Source organism: Oryzias melastigma, linkage group LG18, assembly GCF_002922805.2.
Source record: "Oryzias melastigma strain HK-1 linkage group LG18, ASM292280v2, whole genome shotgun sequence".
In the NCBI taxonomy this organism is placed as follows: Eukaryota; Metazoa; Chordata; class Actinopteri; order Beloniformes; family Adrianichthyidae; genus Oryzias; species Oryzias melastigma.
The window spans coordinates 4,249,991-4,271,423 of record NC_050529.1 but is presented as its reverse complement, the minus strand read 5'-3'; the positions used below and the strand labels follow the sequence as shown (position 1 = coordinate 4,271,423).

Here is a 21,433-nt window from a genome sequence, read left to right as displayed (position 1 = left end):
CGTAGAAAAAGAAGAGAAGAAGAAATGAGATTTAGAAAGAAAAATATAGAAAAAAAAGATTTAGAAATGATCTTCAGAATTGTAAGAGGGTGCTCTCACTTTGGTTTTTGTGCGTCAGAGTCTGTGAAAACACGAAATTACACTCTCAGGACCGATCGTGGTTGTTGTTGGATCCACAGCGGTTGGTTTCCTGGAATAGTTTGGAAGTTCAGCTGCAGACAAACAAACGCTGGTCCTCCTGAGAGCGACACCGTCCTCGGTTCCTTCTGTATCTGTGGCCTTCCATCAAACAAAACATTTGTGCCCATCCTGCTGTGGAGAGCAGATGGAGGGAGGGGCTTACGGTCTGCTCAGGAGTTTATGAAAAGGAGAGGTGAATGAAATCATGTTTTCATATTCAGAGTATTCATGGACTCATAGCAGCAGAGACATGCTTCCCTCTGCGTCACCGAGACGTCTAATGAAAGTGGAAGCAGCTTGAATGGAGACGGCCCTTCAGGACGCCGTGATGGAGCCGCTTCATTGGTGATGGAGCCGCTTCTTTGTGACTAACATAAAAGAATGACGTTAAAGGCACAAACACGGATCTGCTGCTCCAGTTCAGACGGGTTCACCTCCCAGCGTTCAGGAGATGGTCGCTTTACACCTCAGGAAAAAAGGGTTTCTGACTCACTTTATTTCTGTTGGTGCTGAAAAGGTTTTTTTAGTTTCCTGGAGTAAAGCTGACCTTTTCTCTCTTTCTTGTAGTATAACATGAATTCTTTCTGTTCATCATAAACGTGATCATCCAAACTGCTTTTTATTCCATTTCCTCCTTTGATCATTCTCCTTTTCATCCTTACTTTAATCTCACTCTTACTTTCCATGAAAGACTTTAAACGCCGGCGAGTGTTTCTGCACCACAGGTGAGGAAGTGTTTGAAAGCAGAGAACTTTAACCCCTCCTCCTTCTGTCTTTGGGTTTCTCCTTACAGAAAGTCAGTGAGAAGGTTGGAGGAGCCGAAGGAACCAAACTAGACGATGACTTCAAAGAGATGGAGAAGGTTCGTATAATTGTTTTTATCTACTTTGTTATGAATACAGGAAAATCTTCTAGGAATCTGATTTTTGTGGATCCATCTCCTCTCATTAAGTTACAAACAGCTTGAAATCTTTGTATTTCTTATTTCTTATGATTCTCGTATCCGTTTACGCTGGTATTCCGGCTCATTTTTCTCTGAAATGTCGTTTTTCTTGCAGAAGGTGGACATCACCAGCAGAGCGGTGCTGGACATCATGACCAAAACCACAGAGTACCTTCAGCCCAACCCAGGTACCAAACGCCTTCTGACCTTTCCCAATCACAGAGCAAAACACTGACGCTCCTGTTTTCCCGTCAGCTTCCAGAGCCAAGCTCAGCATGATCAACACCATGTCCAAGATCCGCGGGCAGGACAAGGGACCCGGATACCCGCAGGCGGAGACCATCCTGGGAGACGCCATGTTGAAGTTTGGACGAGAGCTGGGAGAGGAGTCCAGCTTTGGTGAGTGGGAATGACATTTTCAGGAAATTTTCCTGGAATGTTACTAGAATGTTCCTGAAATTCTCCTGGAATGACAAATAGCCAATAGTTGTACACATTCACACATTCATGCACTGGTGGCGGCTCCGCTGCCGAACACTGGTGCCAACCTTTCACCGGAGGCAATGTGGGGTTCAGTGTCTTGTCCAAGGACACTTCGACACATGGGCGGGCAAGGCGGGAATCGAACCCGCTCACTTCTGATCAGGAGTCGACCGCCCTACCGCTGCACCACGGCCAAATGTTTCTGAAATTTTTTATGGAATGTTCATGAAAATTTCTTGTAATGTTCTTGGAATTTTCATGTAATTTTTTTGAAAATTTCACAGAATGTTCTTAAAATTTTCATGGAATTTTCTACAAATGTTCATGGAATGTTCATTGAAGGTTCCTGGAGAGTTAATTGAGCTTTCTTCAAATGTCACTAGAATTAACCTGGAACGTTGATGAAATGTTCATGAAATATTCATGTAAGGTTCCTGGACTGTTTATGATTTTTTTTCTCAAGTGTTCATAGAGTTTTCATGTAATGTTCAAATAATTTTCCCTAAGATGTTAATAGAATGTTTGTGGAATTTTCCTCAAATATTCATGCAGTTTTCAAGGAAGGTTCCTGGAATGTTAATGGATTTTTGTCCAATGTTCATGTAACGTTCTCGGAATTTTCCTAGAATTTTTATTAAATGTTAATGTGGTGTTTTTGAAATGTTCTTGGAATGTTCATGAAATTTACTTGGAATGTTCGAGGAAAGTTTTTGGAATGTTCCTGGAATTGTCATGGAACATTCATGGAATTTTCATGAAATTTACCTGGAATGTTCATGGTAGGTACTTGAAATATTCATGGAATTTTCATGAAAATCATCCTGAAATTTTCACGGACTTTTCATGAAATTATCCTGGAGTTTAATGGAATGTTTATGAAATGTTCCTGGAATTTTCATCAAATTTACCTGGAATGTTAATGGTAGATTCTTGGAATGCTCATGAAATTATCCTGGAAGGTTCGTATAATTTTAATTAAATTATGCTGGAATTTTAAGGAAATTATCCTGGAATTTTCATGAAATTTACCCGGAATCTTCATGGTAGGTCCTTGGAATGTCAACGGAATTTTCATAAAATTCTCCTGGAATTTTCATGGACTTTTCATGAAATTATCCTTAAATCTTCATGGAATGTTCATAAAATTATCCTGGAATTTTCGTGAAATTATCTTGGATTTGTCATGCAATTTTTAATGAAATGTCCAGGAAATGTTCATGGAATATTCCTGGAATCTTCATGAAATGTCCATGGATGGTTCCTGGAATAGTTCCCCCATCATCTTCACATGTAAACTCCAGAATAATATCTACCCAATGCGGCTTCAGTTCATGATAAGGAGAAGTATCAGTTTTTGGGAGAACTATGTATCATAAAGAATGGAATACCGGTAAACCAAAGTCCTGTTACTAATCAAACAAGAGAATGAGGCAGGAAAGAAGAAGCTCTGTTCTGTGTTTTTCCAAAGCTCTCATAGATCTGGTGATGTGTCTCTGGGCACATCGTCTATTCCTTCCTCAACATCGTAACAACAACTTCCTGTTTGGCAACACTTATTTGGACATTTGGCTCAACCTCCTGTGACTCTTCAAACATTCCCTTTCTCAGCAGGAGCTGGCTAAAAATCTGATCATTCACTCTCCAGTCTCCAGCAGTCACCAGGTCCTGAGAGGAGGATCTGTAGCCCAACAGGGGTTTCACCCTTTAACACAGAAACTTTAGCACCTTTGTTGACGTTCTTCGGACTACTTTAAGTTGGGTCAAAGATTGCGTGTTATTTTGGTGTTGTTGGTAACATCTCTGATGTTAAAGGGTTAAATCTTGGCACAAAGCGTTTTGGGGAAAGAAACTGGACTTTCGGTGACTTGGGTTACATCCATACGAGTCTCTTGACCGGTCATGAACTTGTTCTTAACCGTCTACCTGAGTATAAAGGTACTGCTGATTGGCGCAGTTGGTCGTTCATCAATCTGTAAATTCAGATCAATCTAAGATGACTATTGATTTTAACACCAATGAGAAATAAAAGTATAGACGTAGAGAATCCATCTGTAAATCAATAGCTTTTCTTCACCATCTCCAGGATTCTCGGATCATCATTGTTCTGGAGGTTCCTCCTGACTCTCTTTCTCCCCCCTCAGGCATGGCCCTCATCGATGCGGGGGAGTCGATAAAGGAGCTCGGGGAGGTGAAGGATGCTCTGGACATGGAGGTCAAACAGAACTTCATCGACCCGCTGCAGAACCTCCACGACAAAGACCTGAAAGAGATTCAAGTACGTGTTTATATGTGTTTACTGATTTTGTTGTCAGCTCTGTTAGGGGTTAGTTTTTTTGATCTCAAATGTGTTTTCATCCAATCCAGCATCATTTGAAGAAGATGGAGGGCCGTCGCCTAGACTTTGACTACAAGAAGAAGCGCCAGGGCAAAGTTCAGGACGAGGAGATCAAACAAGCGCTGGAGAAGTTCGACGAGAGCAAAGAGATCGCAGAGCAGAGCATGTTCAACCTGCTGGAGAGCGACGTGAGGACAAATCCGTTCATTCAGTCCTCCAGAAAGCTTTACAAATGCCATTCAGATCCAAAAACCCAAAGAATGAGCCTCACAAGGCTCCAAACCAAACCAGAGAAACGTAGATCTGAGAAATCTGTCTTTGTTCTACCTTTCCAAATGCTCCCTTTGTTGCTATAGTTACACATATTTAGCCAAAGCCCCCTCCTGATTAAAACCGCATCTACAAAATAAAGACAGGCGGTTGGTTGCCAGGCTGAGCAGGTCAGGCCCAGCGTGCATGTGAGGCAGCTGACGAGCGCGCCTGTGTGTGTGTTGCAGATCGAACAGGTGAGCCAGCTGGCAGCGCTGGTCCAAGCTCAGTTGGAGTACCACAGCCGAGCCGCCGAAATCCTGCAGCAGCTCACCAGCAAGATGGAGGACAGGTATCGATCCACCCGCACGCCGGCTGGTGCAGGAAAAGAGCAAAAATAACAACGTCTTTCTTCTGGCTGCTTTCCAGGATAAAAGAAGTGTCCAGTAAACCCAGGAAAGAGTACAGTCCCAAACCCAGAATGACCCTGGAGCTGCTGCCCCCCAGCGAGAGCCACAACGGGGGGATACACTCTGCCAAATCCCCCGGAAGATCACCAGGTACGGAGTATACACCGGCTGGGCAGTCACCTGCAACCGTGACAACAAAGACAAGAAAACACAACCCAGTCACGACTCTCTCCAATGTGAAAATAATCAGAATTCCACCAAATTATACACAATCTGTTAATGAATTCAAGCCGTTTGGATTCACAACGATTCTGTGTGAGTCCTCATTTTATAGAAGCAAAACATTCTTGACCTTAAATCTTTTGAGCCAGAAGCCCCTTGGTTAAACTGTAGAAAGAGAAATGTCCACACACATTTTTTCCTATGGGCATCCTGCGGCCGATGGTCATAATGAACACTAGTACAACACGTAAGAGTGGAATAGTTGTGGCACAGGCTGGTCATTTAGATTTTCATATCTAGCAGACTGCACAAGGACCCCATTGGTACTGGTCATGTGATACGTGTGCTACTATGCTACTAGCAATCTAGAAGCGTCCTACAGGCTCATGTGTATCAGGTTCAAACACCGTTTGAGAACATCACCAGTAAGACAAAAGTACATCCAACTTCCTTGAGCATTACAAATGCTTCACAATAACCTCAACACACACAACAGTGGTTCTTTCCATCCCAGAAAACTCAAAACTCATATCTTAGGCTTAGTTGATTGGTGGATTTTTTCTGGGACAAATATTTCTGTGGCTTATTAGTAATATTTTGCTGAATGTGCTGTCTGGCTGTTAAAAACAGATATAAGAAGACAGAAGATAATTGTTTTGAGTATGCTGTGACCTTGGACTAGAACTCTGGGTTCAGAACTGAGCTAGCTGCATTGAAACTCTGAAAAGAGTAACACCTGGTTTACTCTGAACAGAACACAGCGGCAAACATTTTCTATTTTAAGCAGATTAGACGCATTAAAGCCAAAAAGTTCCATTAGTCTGTCTGATGTACACTTTTTCAAATCTGAGTCTTTGAGTGCCAGATTTTTTTAAATCCTCTTCTTAAGAAGCTTAACAAACTGCAGTTGTGGAACAGCTAGCATGCTAACTGAGGCCTGCAGAATCTGAGATGCAGCTTTTAGACACTTTTTTTCTGGCGTTGTGATTCTAATCCATAACTAGACACGAGTTTATGCAGCTGCACTGAAAATGGTTCCATTGTTCAGCTTTGGTTGATGTACATCAATAGCCTCTATGAGATAAGTGCTGTTGTATGTCCAGCGATGCTCTAGAGCGGCGAAAGGTCTACTTTATTTTTGAGGAAGGGATTTCTTAATCCAAACCTATTGCTGTTTAAACAGGTTTGAGAAAAGACATTTAAAAAAACAGATTTAACCATTTTCTTCATTGAGCACGGGAGAAGTCTCAAATGGTAAACATGGTCACTTATTTACACCAATGGATGGATTGATTGGTTGGGAAGGTGGGTAGTGGGTGGATGAACAGCCGGATGGATGATTAGACTGATGGACGGATAAACAGGTGGATGATTAGAGAGACCGATGGATGGAAAGAATAGATAGATAAATGGGTCGTTGATTCAGAGGGTGGGTGGCCGGACAGTTGAATGGATGGATGGATGGATGAATGGATGGACGGATGGATGGATGGATGGACGAATGGACGGACAGTTGGTTGGTTGGGCAGATGGATGGACGGATGGACAGGTGGTATGGAACAAATAGATGTACGGATAGACGGATAGTTGGATAGACTGTTGGATGGACAGACCGGTAGACAAGTGGATGGATGGCTAGACAAATGGATAAACAGACAGATGGATGGACGGACGGACGGATGGACGGACAGACAGATTGATGAGTGAACAGATGGATAGATTAATGAATGGATGGATAGATGGATCAATGGACGGACGGACGCATGGATAGATGGATGGCTGGACCGTGGATGGATAGAGGGACGGATGAATAGATGGACAGCTTGTTGGATGGACTGTTGGATGGACAGACGGATGGATGGATGAGTGAATTCTACATTAGCAGAATTGCTTTTGACTCTCTTATTCTCTTTCAGCCCCCATGGACCAGCCATGCTGCCGAGCGCTCTATGACTTTGAGCCAGAGAACGAGGGCGAGTTGGGCTTCAAGGAGGGCGACATCATCACCCTGACCAATCAGATCGACGACAACTGGTACGAGGGCATGATCAACGGCCAGTCGGGCTTCTTCCCCATCAACTATGTGGATATTCTGGTGCCGCTCCCTCATTAAGTCTGGCGGGCGACCTGGTGCTCGCCTCTTTGCAATCCAGACACCCAGAAAACAACCTGCATTTACAAAACAAACCACGCCCTTTCTCTTCTTTGTATTCTTCTTCTGTGCTTCTCTGCGATTCTGCTTTCACACGGCAAACTGAAATGGAAAACAGCCGGACAACACAAAATCATGACACTGAGATGGGGAAAAGGATGCTATCTCTAGGATGCAGAAGTCTGTAAGAGATGGAAGACGAAGAGATCCTTTACAGGGCGTGGTTCAGCCTGGCAGCACGGACACCAATGATGCTGTGGAGAAACGAGGCACGGTGTTGATGTATGTGCATGTCTGTGTGTGACCTGTTCGTGCTCTGTTATGATGAAGCCAGCACAAACTCCTGCTTGTCGGTCAACTGCCTAACAGTTTCTGCTGTTGTTTTTTTGTCGTCTTCTTACCTTTCCAGGAGGAAACGGTCTTTTCTACCTTGACTTTCCTTCTTTTCTTAAATCCCATCACAGCTGTCTTTCTTGCCTTCTTCTCTCATTCCTCTGGCTTGTATTGCCGTTAGGATCTGCAGATCTCCAACCTCTGTTGCTGAGAACATCTCACCCACTTTTAGCTATTTCTCTTAGCGTGTCCTGCTGTTCTTAGAACCAGCGTAAGTTGAGGGGTCGCATGCATGAACCAGACCAATCCAAACCTGAAGTGATCAGACTCTGGGGAAACTCGGGTTCCAGGAGTGCATGGCTGGAATGAAGACATACCTGCAATAAGTCAGTGTTTTCAGGACGAATAAATGAACTTTTCGTCACTTTTTGTGACATCCGTTTGCCTTGTATTATAGTTTTAGCGGGCTGTTACTGGATCTAGAAATTCATTCAGCTAAGTAAACACAGTCAGATGGAGGGACGCTTTTCCAACCGGCGGGTGAAACCGAGCAGCTTTCAACAGGCTGCCGGATTTGATTATGTTCTTATCTAAGTAACTTAGATAGTATTCAGTTACGTTTGTTGGTTTGTACTCTGTGGACTCGGTGCTCGTCAATTTGTCTAATCTGTGGCTTTTGCATGCAGGATGTGCTACCAGGCTAGGCGCCCCAAAAATGTCGTTAAGCCCATTTAGGATTTGCAAATGTGACTTTCAGGTGCAGATGATTGCTGATGTGCAGCTGCCTGTCTTAAGGGCACAATGTTGATTTCACCAAGTTTTTTTTGTCTAAACACAGATTATACTGAGTTTAAAACACACAAAAGTCTAGAGGAAACTGTTGCGTCTATGATTATTTATTGTAAATTCTTGACATTCTACCGAAGCTCTTTAACCATTTACACAATTAACATAATTCCAACACATTCTGAATTAGAGAACAGTAGCTTTACCACAAAACAGAGACGCTTTTCTTAGTCTATTGTTGCTTCAGAATCCGTTGGAATTGCTTAAATGGTCAAAGAATTACGGTAGTTTGAAGAGCGTGTTATTTTGCATCGCTGGCGCCAACTCTGCTACTGAAGGGTTAATGGACCTCTCTAACACATTCGCACTCCCAAGACGTCACATATTGACGTTTGATTGAGGACCCCTCCGTGTCATGTTTTTTGACGTCCTGGCTATTGCAATAAATCAGGTTCCCAGCCTTTAGGCCGGTAACTGGTCCAGTACCATGACGTGGAGTGCATCTATCCTCGAACCCGGTACCCTAACCCGGCACCAGATGTAGTACCTAATGTGGTACTGTACCCGAATTGGAGCCAGATAGTGGGTTAAGGTTAGCGTACGTGTACTGGGTTAGGGTACCGGATTTGGGTACTGGTACCCTAGCACTATTCCGGCACTGGACGTGGTACCAGACACAGACCATACCTGAACCAGTACCAGATGCAGTACTGGGTGTAAACCAGTACCAGGTTAAGGTTAGTGTAGCGGGACAGGACGCATCCCGAGGACCAGTCCGCGGCCGGTACCGCATTTGGTACTGCGTCCCAAGGGTTGCGGACCCTTGATTTTACGAACAGCCAGCATGTCAAAAAACTAAGAGTTAAGGACACTCAAAACCTCAAAAGTCAAACGTCAATATGTGACGACTCGGGATGAGAATGTGTTGACGTTTCCCATAGTCATAATGTTCAAATATTGCGATGTTGGATTTTTCCTCTAAAATCTGTATTGAAAAATGATTTCATGTTAATAATCGGAGCAAAATCGTCCAAGACACTTTCAAAAAACAGATTTTCCAAACTTGTTCGAACAGAATTTACACACAACAATGAAAAAGAAAAGCTTTTGATATAAAAACTCTGTAAAGTTGCAGGTCATAAACTTATAGATGTTTTGTTTTTTCATGCATCTCCTAGATTATGCTGAACATAAGAAGTCAGTGCTGATAAAATTTTATAATGTTCATCATCCTTATTCATTTTCATTATCAAGTATTACTGGTATCAGCATTGTAGTTTTTCCAGACACTCCATAAATCTGGTTCTGGTTTTTGAAAGTCTGTTGAAGATATGCTATTGACGTTGATAGCTGGTAGAAAAACAAACTCTCACCAGAAAGTTGAAACCTCTCGTTTATGTAAAACATCTGTGAAACCAGATTAGTATTTTTACAGAAATGATAAACAGCTTCTGAGATATAGCAATCGATTAAAGATTGTAGCCTTTGCACTTGTTAACTGTTGCTGGTAAAAAGTTGAGGAGATGTTTCTTGGTACTGAGGAGGCGTTCTGTAGCTGGTTTGGGAATAAAAATGTGTTGTTAAGTAGCATAGTCTGCAGCTTTAGGTGGTCTCTATAGACGATAAAAAGCTTCTTATTGTGCAAACTAGCAGAGAAAGTCATTTACAAAAAAATCCAGTGTGCTCTAAATGTAAATTGTTTTAGATTTGAACTTTGAACATTTAAGCACATGAATGTGTGTTGGCATTGCTATCGCTAACATTCCAGAAGTGGCTAATTGTTAGCTTTTCTCTTCAAATGAGCATATCTCATGTACCAGGAATGGCTAAAGCCATCAAATTAGCATAGCTAGTTCTAATATGCCATGACGACCCTGCCCAGTGCATTGTGGGAAGTAATGTTTTGTTTCGATTTTCACCACAATCCAGTGTGTTTCTCACAGGGGTAATGTCGCACTGAGAAAGACCTATTGACATCAGACTGTACTATTTTGTCTGCCTCCTGTACTTCTGATCTTGTGATGTATGAGGAACGAGTCAGCTAAAGGTTATACCTCCTAGGGGGGATGATGCAGTGGTTGCTAGCACCCTGCTAGCTAGCATCTTTGAGTTGCATTCTGTTATCACGACAGTGGAAATCCCACTTCTGACACCAGTGTGGCAGTCTTTTTAATTAGACCGATGCTAGGAATTAGATGAAGCAAAACTCAACTAACTATGCTAGCTAGCAAGATGCTAACAACTACTGCTTAAACCGCACTAGAAAGAAGAATGTTGAGCTGACTCGTGCCCCATGAACCACACGACCCCGAGTAGCCAGGAGTACAGAAGATGCAAGAAAAATGGCACCGTCCAATGTCCTTAGTAGTGACCGCAACTTGTGGTGGCAACCACAACAATACAGAGAAAATTATTACTTCCCACAATGCAGTGGACGAGGTCATTAAAATATTAAAAAATAAAAGTTTGACTTTTTTTTAAATATATTTTTTAGTGAATTTTAATTCTCCAGATACGACCAGCTGTTACAAATACATATAAAACGTGCATTTAAAATGCTTTATATTGTTTAAAAAACGTCTTGGCTCTACTTTTTATTAAAGTATGCATATAGTCAATACATTTTTTAACAGCATAGCATGTAGAAACAGAGTGGACCTTATGAAAATATACAAACTCACTAAGATTATTTACAGTAAATAGAGTGGTAAATGACAAATATATGACTCCAGATTACAACAATTCTTTGAAACTGAATACTTAACCGAATAGACAAATATTTTCACCTGTTATATTTGTGTTTCTATATAAAGTGTAACCGGATAAAGTTGTTTTTGCACTATTTGTTTGGAGAACACAAAGTTCAACACTTAGTTTAATCAAAACAAATTTATGTTACATTGAAACAAGTGTCACATGTCCAATATCCTGAATGAGTTCAAAGGAAACAATAAACACGAACAAGGCAATACATTCTGGTTTAACAATTACATTTAATTTGTGGTCATTTTCAAAAAACACTATTGCAAAGTGAACATTCCTTTTGCAGGTGGTTCTAAAAATCGGAAATTTTCCAGACCTGTTTGTAAAAAGTGGTTGAGATGTAAGGAGATGGTTTTCCAAAAATCCAAAAACAGAAAGTTAACAAGACAAACTAAAGCAGGAAAATGTTGGTTTTGCTACTTTTTTTATTTAGTAAGTTTCTGTTGTGATTTTGTTTACACTTTTTAAAAATTATTTTCACCAGCTTGGCCCACATTCATGCAGCCTTTTGCTTTAGTGCTTTAAGACTTCATTCTGCTGACCCTGTTTTTTTTTTTTTTTTTAAACTAGTTCATGTTTTTCTCTGTTTGCTGATTTGCCCTCTATGGCGACATGTATTCTAACCTCAATGAGGGATTGTACAGCGTTTCTGTGTTTTCACCGTCTGACAGTCAGACCTCGACCACATTGGCCCCCTCCGCTCTCTCTCTCTGAAAGCGTCGGTCCTGTCTCTGTAGCGAAGCAGATATATATTTATAAACCATTGAAAACAGAAGTTTATTCTAGCGTAAAGGCTGTAAGGATTTTCTCGCTTTGCATTTATGTTAAAACATTTAAGCAAAGCAGAGTCACTTCCTCTAAGCGGCAGGTTTTCTTCCTGTACTCGTCCCTATCGAGTACAGACGTCTCATACAAACGTTAGTAGGACAAGGACCTATAATGTTTCACATTAACCATAAAAAGTCTAGTTTAGTATATCATTTTCACTTCCATATTTTTTAAAAGTTCATCTATTTTAACATCTTTTCTTTGGTAGCCAGTCGGCCTCCTGCTGGTCCGGTTTCTGGGGCGCGATAATGTGGCCGCGGTCTGACCCGCGTTAAACTATATGGCTGTAAACATTTCAAAGTGAATAAGAAGCAGCTCCAGGCCTTACAGAACCTGCTGTCCTCTGGTGAGCTACCTGTGTGTATGTAAATATATAAACACCTCGTTGCTATTTATTTAGGTGTTGTATGTATTTATTTGGTTAATTTATTCCAGCGTCCTATTTATTGGTCAGGCACCTGTGGTGTAATTGACGGTCGTTGACACATTGCTGTGTAATGTGGAGGAGGGTAGACCTTTGGGGGAGGGGCTGGTTGATGGGGGGATTTGGGTGGATGGATGGGTTGGTCATGGGGTACAAAGCTAGCTGTGACACTAACTGTTGCTCTCCTCGTATTGGACAAAGATATACTTAAAGACCACTGTATGTATAACTGCTTGTCGTGGAGATGAAGTACAATCTAATGACAATAAAGCATAAACACTATCATATTGTTTATCTGTGCTTTTGAATTCAAGACATTTATTGAAAAGTTGGGTACATTTACTTTGTATTGATCTATCCTCCCTTAATTGCAAGGTGTCATTTATTTATTTTCTTTCTAATCGTGTCTTTGATTGACATAAGGCAGAGGTCTGCAACCTTTGATTCTGAAAGAACCGTTTGGTCCAGTTTTTTGCTGACCAAAACCGAGCCCAAAAAATACACTTTATCTGTGTTTTTGTAGCCATTTATTTTGAAACGGTATGTTTCAAATAATTATATAATTTAATTAATATAATTTAATTTGTTCCACCATTTAAACTTATTTGACTTTTGACAGCAACAAATAAGTTCCCTTCAAAATAAAATGAACCCTGTGTCAAATAAAGTAAAAATTCAACATGCAATTTTACTATTTTTAGGACTTTAATTCATTTCCTCCTTTTTACTATTGAATATAAACATGATAAATTTGTTGTAGAATCTAAATTTTCCAATAAATATACATGTACTTTGTTCTTATTTTAACAATAAACTACTCTTTGTGATATTTTTCTCAATTATCTGACATGATAAAATTAAACATTTATTTATTTACTGAAATTGTTAGTATTTTTATTCAAGGCCGAAGAGTCACAATGGAGGAATGAAGGAGCCACAGGTTGCAAACCCCTGGTATAAAGCAACAATTCACCAACATTTCCAAAAATAATTTTTACTCATTTCTAATGCAATTTTGAAAGTCAGCACACACAAAAATCCCAAATATTGGAGAATATTTGAGGTTTGTTATCCTATTTGCTGGATCCATTTGCTGTATTGGGGTGTCCATCCTCTAAGTACTATACGCGTCCTTTTTTTTTTTTGGAGAGTTTAAATTTACAATTCTAAAATCCAGTGCCCTGGAAATTTCCCAGAAGTCTTTGCAAAAAAAACAGTTTGAATCAATGCCCTCTTGGTTGGCAAATATGGACCGAAATGCATTGCATTTGAATGATTTTTATCTAAAAAAAAAAAATGAATGTACGTTTATTTTTTATGAATCATCCAAGTATTTTATCATCAGAACAAAGTGGGTTTATAAATAGTCTTCGTAAAATGTTCATATTTATTAGGTTTTTACTGCAGAAAGTGGCTGACATCTTATTTGGCAATTAAAGAAAAAAAGAATAGAAGAGATGTGTCCATATTACATGAAATACACGTCACTAGATAGTCCCACACTAGTGTTTAAGGGGTTATAGGGAGGGTATTCAGACATAGCCTAAGGCTTTGTCTGAATACCCTCACTAATGCACTATAAAGGATGTTAGCCAATCATGGTGTGCAAATCTACGGTTGGGTACAAATTCCTTCACCATTTAGTGCACTACATAGTGCGTTTGCCATTTTGTCGGGCTGTCCGAATCTACAATTCAATACATTCTCACTCCCAACTTGTCATAAATGGACGTATGCTTCAGGCTCCCTCCACGGCACTTTTTGGGTGTCCCCAATGGTAGCTATTCCCAGCACATCGAAACTTCAGGGATTCCCAACCTCCTGGTTGCAAACTGGTACCAGGCCACAGACATGGAAAAAATTGATACTCTAATCATTTGTCCCCAACCCCCGGGATGCAGACCGGTACTGGGGCTTAGACTCGACCAGTAGCGGTACCCTAATCCGTAACCAGACTGTTATCGCGTCTGGCACGGCGTCTGGTACCACATCTGGTACCGCGCTCCGAGGGTTTGGGACCTGTGATTTTAACAGCCAGCACGTCAAAAAGTGGCGCAAAAAGTGACGCAGAGGGGGCCTGAACCATACATTCATATATGACGAGCTCTGGAAATTTCCCAGAAGTCTCTGCAAAAAAGTCAGCATATGTTGGTGCTTACTACATCGGTGATAATATACCACGGTGCATGTACAGAGATTCACTTTTCAAAAGAAAAATTCCAAGTTTTCAGCCTCAGGACAGTGGATTCATGAATGGAGCAGCTGTGGAACAGCGGTAAGGCACTTCAGATCAGAAGATTGGGGGTTTGATTCCTGCCTTACCCAGTGTTCAGTAGTGGAGCCACCACCACTGTATAAATGTGTCTATGACTGTAAAGCACTTTGAGCCTTCAAATAACAGTACAAACCATTTACCATGAATAAGCTTTTACTTTGGTAAATGGGTGATGTCATATTTGGCATAAAACAATTTTAAAAAGTAGAAAGCATCTGTGTGTTTTCCGGTGTATTAAAATACTGCAGTTATTGCTGTTTTCATATATGTTAGCATACTGCAATATAAATAGAATATATGTTTACTGAAATGTCCAAGCCTTCACCCCAATGATCAAAACTGGTGTTCCTCAGGGATTTATGTAGAGGCCTTTGCTGGACTCTGAAAAGTAAAGGAAAAAAAAGTTCTTAAAGAACCAACTTTAAGCATTAATTCGACTTTATTGTCTGTGTTTCTATATTTAAACATGTAACTTTGTACTCTCAAAGAAAAGAAAAGTCACCATTTGAAACTTTCAGACAGATCAAACGTGGTTTGTAGGTCGAATGGCCGCTAGAGGCGCCATGGAGCTTTGTTTAGCACACTGCCGTTTCCCTCCTTTTACAAGTCAAAGCATGACGGCTTCACGGCCTCCCGGAAAGCATCGTACGTCAAGTTAGTGAAGACAGGAAACGTGCACTGAACTAAAGTGAATGGATAATTGTAAGTATTCGTCTTGTACAATGTAAGATTTACAAAACTGTCTGTTTAAATAGTCAAATTTAATCTGAATACAGAAGAGAGAGTTTACATAGTAAAAGTAACATCAGTTGATAAAAAACCAAGGAGATAATTCACTCTGATAAACAAAAATGTGTATTACCCACGAAATTGTATTAAAGTAGTTGTATGAAGAGTGTTTCCTTAAAAAGAAAAATATCAATTCTAAGAAATTTGAGTTTTTAATAGATGCGTTTCAAAATTCAGATTTTTTGGTGAGGTAAGTGAAAGCGACAAACGACTTGACCCACTTTCTACACACGCTTTGAGAACGTTTCAGTCCGCAGTAAAGCCGCGTGGGGAAACCCTAAAGAGCGGAAACAGGAAGTCATTTCAAAACAAATGTACTTGCTCAAACAATTTCAAAAAGTTGAATTTTTACTCTTTATTTGGAAGAAAGAATGATAGATACAAGAAACACGTACTTTATGAGTGAAATCTGATTAACAATCGTATGCTTAATTTCATTAATAGCACTGAAATTCCTCGATTCATCTCCCAGATATTTTATTTTGGTAGTCTCTTGCGGAAGTGCGTCATTCATACCATCGCTAACTTCACGAGAGTTCAGCGTGTTGATGTAGAAGAGAAGATCTCGGAGAAACAAGTTTTTCGCGTGGTGTACACTCGAACTCGAGCGGAAAACAGAGAAAGATGGATATGAAGAAGAGGGTTTTGTTAGAACTGAGGCACCGGTCGCCATCAGAGGTGAGCACTGCGGCCTGTTTTCCTCCTTTTTATCAGCGTTTGCTCGGTGCAAACTTGACCGGCAGGAGGGGTGGCGAGCACATGGCGGCGTTATCAGCGGGTCGAAAAAAGTGCAGAAATGAATCTAAAAACCTTTTTTTCAGAATAATTACGTGGCCTTAGATGCTTTAAAACGCTTCAGGAATGGCGCTCTCCTGAACTGTAAATGCGATTGATCTGATTGCGCGATTGTCTATTACCACAAAACACGCAGTTTTGAATTTTTTTCTACGTTCCCGCTTACGTCCCATTTCCTGTCGGAAACAATTCGAGGTTTATGTGTGTGTGTGTGATTCACCTCTGACGATCTGATGCTGGAAAAAAATGCGTAGAAACGTTAAAAAAATAGTTTTTTCCGCATTGAAACCAACATTAACCTTCGAGCATGTGGGCTTGGCTATTGCCTGGTGTCTTCTTTATGGCCATTCTGCTTTCTAATAACATTTTTTTAAGTGTTAGTTTATTTTTTTTAACCCAACAAATTAAAAGGATATAGAATTTATTTTCCGCATTATACAGCAAACCTCTAACCGAGTAATATGGCCCAGCAATTGTGCTAAAATAGTATTTCACAGTAGTTTAGTTTGTCTTATTTAAATTCTACTAACTTAATATTTATATTATTTATATAAAAAGCCGGTCTTTAAAAGAAAAATACTAATTTAATTTCACATTTCCGTGTGACTTTAGTTTTGTCTTCAGGAAATAGACGGGCCCGGTATTCTGGTCTTGCTAACTGTATTTAGCTAGCGCGCGTGAGCTTCTTCTCTCACTCTTTTTAAGGCTTTCGCGTGGTTTTCTTTTTACTTTAGATAGTGCAACAATGCCTTTTGATTATAAAAACTCCGTTACGGTCTGGGGGTAGCCCCACACGGCCACGCTGGTGGGAAGTGGCGGTTTCGGGGACAGGAGACCCGCTGCTAGCTCAGGAGCGTCACGTGGTTCGGGAGTTTACAAACAAGAGCGGGATCCGTCCCAACACGACACTGCCGAGGAGCCTTTTCCTCCACAGAATCCTCCTTTTGTGACTGGTTTGGTTAATTATCGATCCTTTTTTGTTTGTGTGAGAGATTTCTACCGTCACCCCTCGATGAAACTGAAGGGGATTCTCAAAAAACCCCTAAGAAAGGGAAAAGGAAACGGGGCGAGGAGGCATGCGCACTGTAAGGATTATGTAAACGACGGAACGGGAGGCGGATGTGACGTCCCATCAGCCATGTTTTGTTACAGATCCATAAAGTTAGGTTAAAAAAGCGCGCCAAAAGCTGCCTCTCTATAAATACGTAACTTTAGCGACATAAACTACTATACTGTCCTACGTTTGATGATTAATATTATTTATTTTTTACAAAGAATATTTTGGAAGGTTGCAAACAATATTTATCCAATAGATTCTCCTTCATGACTGCAGGGAATTATGGGATTTTACCTTAAGAATGAACAAAAATATGTATTTTTTTTTCCACCAAAATAGTTCAAACCCAGTGCATTGTGGTTTATATGTGCAGATCTAGTTAGCATTGATGCACACTAGTTTTTGCAAAGACTTCTGGGAAATTTCTTTGGCACTCAACTTCGGAATTTAGGACAAAAAAAAATTTCTAAACACATGAAAATAACCACACAAGTTGTTGCTCCTATCATAAAAAAATCTTATTTTCTGCTTTTTCCTACTTGTTACAAACATGATTTTTTTTTACCAATTATTATTATTATTATTTTTTACCAATAAGGTTTCTTTCCTCTAATGTCACTGCAGGGAATTGTGGGATTTAAGATTCCCCTTCTTTCAGAACAATAACTTTTAACATAATTTTAAATTTATTAGTCAAAGCCATGATTTTTTTAAACAGTAAATTATTGTATGTTTTAAACCTATTTTTTTTCCTTTGCTTTAATACTAAAAAAGTTCCCTGGCTTCAGTTTCTTTGAAGATCGAGGTCGGATGAGAGGTTCAGACAAACCCCAGCATGAATCTCAAGTCTCCCCAACGTCTGACGGGGGCGGGTATCCTGGCCAGAGGGGCGGGGCTAAAGGCCCAATAGAAGCAGTGAAATAAAAGACTGTACCACCAATGGGGTGGGGGTGGGGTTTTATTCATTAGCATCATGTAGAGCCAGACAGAACTGTTGATTTTATTGCTTGTATTTAAAAACTATAAATGTAACACAGAGGAAACTGTTTTTTATTTTATTTGTAGCAACTTGTGGTCTGATTAATGAATAATTTTATGAAAAATGCTCTAAATCTGGGTTTATGTATTTTCTGCCCTTCAAAGCTTTAATGTTTTTCTTTTCCTCGGTTCAGAACAACATTAAGAAAATGTTTTTTTCTGAAGGCAGATGCTGCAGAATTTCGTTGAAAACAGTTTTCATGAGAATAAGCTGGAGGTTATTGTCTGGATCAGAAGTTCCTCCAACTCATAAGATAAGAGTAACTCAGTTCTGCTCTTGGTCCAATCAGGTCCCGGAGCTGGTTCTGGACAACTGCCGCTCCAGTGATGGAAAGATGGAGGGAATCACAGAGGAGTTCTCCAACCTGGAGCTCCTCAGCCTCATCAACGTGGGTCTGACCAGCATGGCGGGAATCCCCAAACTGGACAAACTCAAGAAGGTGGGTCCAGTTTCCTGATGTCCGCGGTTTCTGATTTGGTGGACCGTTTTCATCAAGCTGATGGTCCTTCTGTCTCTGCAGTTGGAGCTGAGCGATAACAGGATATCGGGCGGGCTGGAGGTTCTGGCGGAGCGGCTGGTCAACCTGACGCACCTCAACCTGAGCGGGAACAAGTTCAAAGACATCAGCACGCTGGAGCCGCTGGTGGGTGGAGCTTACGGTGCAGAAGCAGCTGCAGCAGACGCTTTAGAGTTGAAATATGGAAAAAGAAATTGTCTAAAATGTTTATGAACAGAGTTATGATCGTTTAAACATGTTTGTGTTTTAAGAAAAAAAGTTTTAGATATTATAAAACCACAGAAACACAAGCCAGGACAGGCAAACATTTAAATTAAATGATAATAAAAGCATAAAACCAGTCAAACCTGTCCAGACGCTGAAGTTCCTTTTAGCAACAAACAGGAAAACATGAATGTTTGAGGAAATGCAGTACCGGGTCGCACCAGCAGGTGGCACAGTTGGTCCATAAATGACATAATCATTGACCAAATAAGTGTTTCACTGGTAATACTTGCTCATTTTATGGAAAAAAAAACAGTTTAGACGATTAAAATCTTTTTTTTTTGTGGGAAGATGTTAACATTTTTATCCAAAATATGTTATTTTTTGCATAATTTGAATCACTAAGTTTGTTTACAGTGGACTGCTTTTGATAGCAAATATGTGTTGGCAGATTGAGAAAACAAAATAATCTTTTTTTTTATTAACGTAGTGTTATTATTTTTTTGGTCTACAAAAAAATCCCTTGTGGAGTTTTGGCGCTACCTGCTGGCGTGTTCAATCCTCATGACCTGATGTGACCCCGTGTGTCCCCCCAGAAAAAACTGCCCCAGCTGAAAAGTCTGGACCTGTTCAACTGCGAGGTCACCAACCTGGCCGACTACAGGGACTCCATCTTCAAGCTCCTCCCCCAGCTCACCTACCTGGACGGCTACGACGTCAACGACTGCGAGGCGTCCGACTCCGAAGGTGAGGTGGACGGCATCGATGACGAGGATGACGAAGGTGAGGAGGGCGGGGTAAAAGACAGGACGTTCACCGTAAACATGAAGGGGTTTGCTTGAAAGTTTGTCCCTCAGAGGGGGAGTCGGAGGACTTTGAGGATGAAGAGGAGGAGGATGAGGAAGATGTTGTGGCTGAGGATGATGATGAAGACGACGACAGCGGAGATGAAGAGGTTCGTTCTTTGTTTCCTGGTTGAAGCTTTAAAATTTGTTCAAATTAAAATCCTAAGTTTTTATTTTTATTCCTTAATCATAACATACATAAGTGTTTTATTATTATTATCATTATTTTATTATTTATTTAAATTTTTTACGTTTATTTAAACTGTTTAATAAATATTTTTATTTGTTTTTTTATTAACTCCTAACCTGAAAAACCAACTGGTTGGCTGGTTTTATTTATGTCATTTATTACATTTCATTTATTTTCTTGTAAAATCTTTCTATTTTTGTTAAATGTTACCCTAAATAAACAAATAAAACAACGTTATCATCCAATAAAGTTAGTGAAACAAAAATTGTACATTATCAAACCTTGTAATTATTTAAACTAACTTTTTGCCTTTTAAATATTTACTTCAATATTTTTTATGTTAATATTTCTCTGTAATTTTTTAAATTTTCTTTGATTTTTTTAAATTGATTTAATCAAAATAATATTAATGTTTTTTGAGGATATGTTTTATGAATCTGCTAAATGTTTAACTTTTATATGGATTTTTCTCATTAAATTGTAAAATTAAAAGGTAATTGAAAAGTTTTATGAGTAATTCTTGTTAATCTGGGTTTAAAATGTATAATTTAGTAAAAGGGCTAAATGTTATCTAATCCATTACAAACGTTTTTTCTAATATTTACTTTTAGGTTTTTTATTACTCATTTATATTTTTTTATAAATGATAAATTACTACAAAAAACAAATTTTGGTTAAGATGCACATTTCAAAATTTGTGCTTTTATTTTTGTAATTTTTGAAAAACTTTTCTTATAATTAAATAAATGAACATTTTTTGGGTTCTCTTTTAAAATGTTGTATTTTTTATTTTTATTTTTTTTTCTTACAAATTTTTATTTTTTTAAGCAAAGAAAGTGTTTCCTTTTAATATTTTCAAAATAAACTCTAAATTATCTGAATAAATTTCTGCTGCAGCCTCAGGAACGTTCTTTGGTTTTCACACAGGACGGAGAGGTGAACGGAGAGGTGGACAGCGAGGAAGAAGACGAGGATGAGGAGGACGAAGAGGAAGATGGTGAGTGAGGAAGACCGTTTCCCTAGCAACCAGAAGTTCAGCAGGAAATGTTTCTGAAATCTTTGCGTCCACAGATGAAGACTCGTCTCCTGTCAAAGGAGAGAAGAGAAAGCGAGATCCTGAAGACGAGGATGAAGATGAGGACTGAGCTCCTCTGCACGCCCACCTGACCTCTGACCCCGCCCCCTTTCCCCCTCCGGGCTGCGTCCCGTCGCCTCGTTCCCCCGACACCTGAACCGCCCTCACGCCCGTTTGAATGCATCTTCAGGAGAAACATTTCAATCTTTTTTATAAGCAAAACTTTAACTCAAAAAAACAAAAACGTGTTTTTCTTTTGTAAAAGTTAAAAAACTATTTTTTTTTCTCATACCTGATTAACTCGACATTAAATTTCAAATTAAACCTTCTGAGAAGAAAACTTAGACGTTCCATCAAGATGAACCTATGGAATCAGAAAACTTTTAAACTTTATTCATGTTTTTTACTTTCTTTTCCACATCTTTCTATTTTTGTTTTTTTATTTTTTTGTTTTGTTTCGACGTTTGCGGTCAGGTGCCCCTCCCCCGCAGCCGTGCGCTCAGGGCAAACTCTGTTCTCTTTGCCAGCAGAGCTTTTTA

The 21,433-nt window shown here is 39.8% G+C and overlaps 2 protein-coding genes across 4 annotated transcripts in view; both read left to right on the top strand.

Moving 5' to 3' along the window:
- LOC112139945 (endophilin-A1) overlaps window positions 1–12,393 on the top strand; it is a 38,826-nt gene extending 26,433 nt beyond the window's left edge. Inside the window, exons 2-9 of the mRNA XM_024262815.2 lie at window positions 974–1,042; window positions 1,239–1,311; window positions 1,379–1,522; window positions 3,748–3,881; window positions 3,971–4,129; window positions 4,439–4,542; window positions 4,620–4,750; window positions 6,739–12,393. Coding sequence (XP_024118583.1) covers window positions 974–1,042; window positions 1,239–1,311; window positions 1,379–1,522; window positions 3,748–3,881; window positions 3,971–4,129; window positions 4,439–4,542; window positions 4,620–4,750; window positions 6,739–6,935 — 1,011 coding nt within the window. The 3' untranslated portion in view covers window positions 6,936–12,393. The remainder of the gene's footprint in view (window positions 1–973; window positions 1,043–1,238; window positions 1,312–1,378; window positions 1,523–3,747; window positions 3,882–3,970; window positions 4,130–4,438; window positions 4,543–4,619; window positions 4,751–6,738) is intronic.
- A 3,280-nt stretch (window positions 12,394–15,673) lies between these two features.
- On the top strand, window positions 15,674–20,816 carry LOC112139948 (acidic leucine-rich nuclear phosphoprotein 32 family member B; the record flags this gene model as incomplete). Of its 3 annotated transcripts, none has more annotated exon segments than XM_024262820.2 (6): window positions 15,674–15,850; window positions 18,353–18,502; window positions 18,584–18,706; window positions 19,381–19,531; window positions 19,630–19,739; window positions 20,747–20,816. In XM_024262820.2, coding segments are annotated over 6 exon segments (658 nt in total), but the record flags the coding sequence as incomplete, so codon positions are not given.
- Window positions 20,817–21,433: the final 617 nt, after the last annotated feature.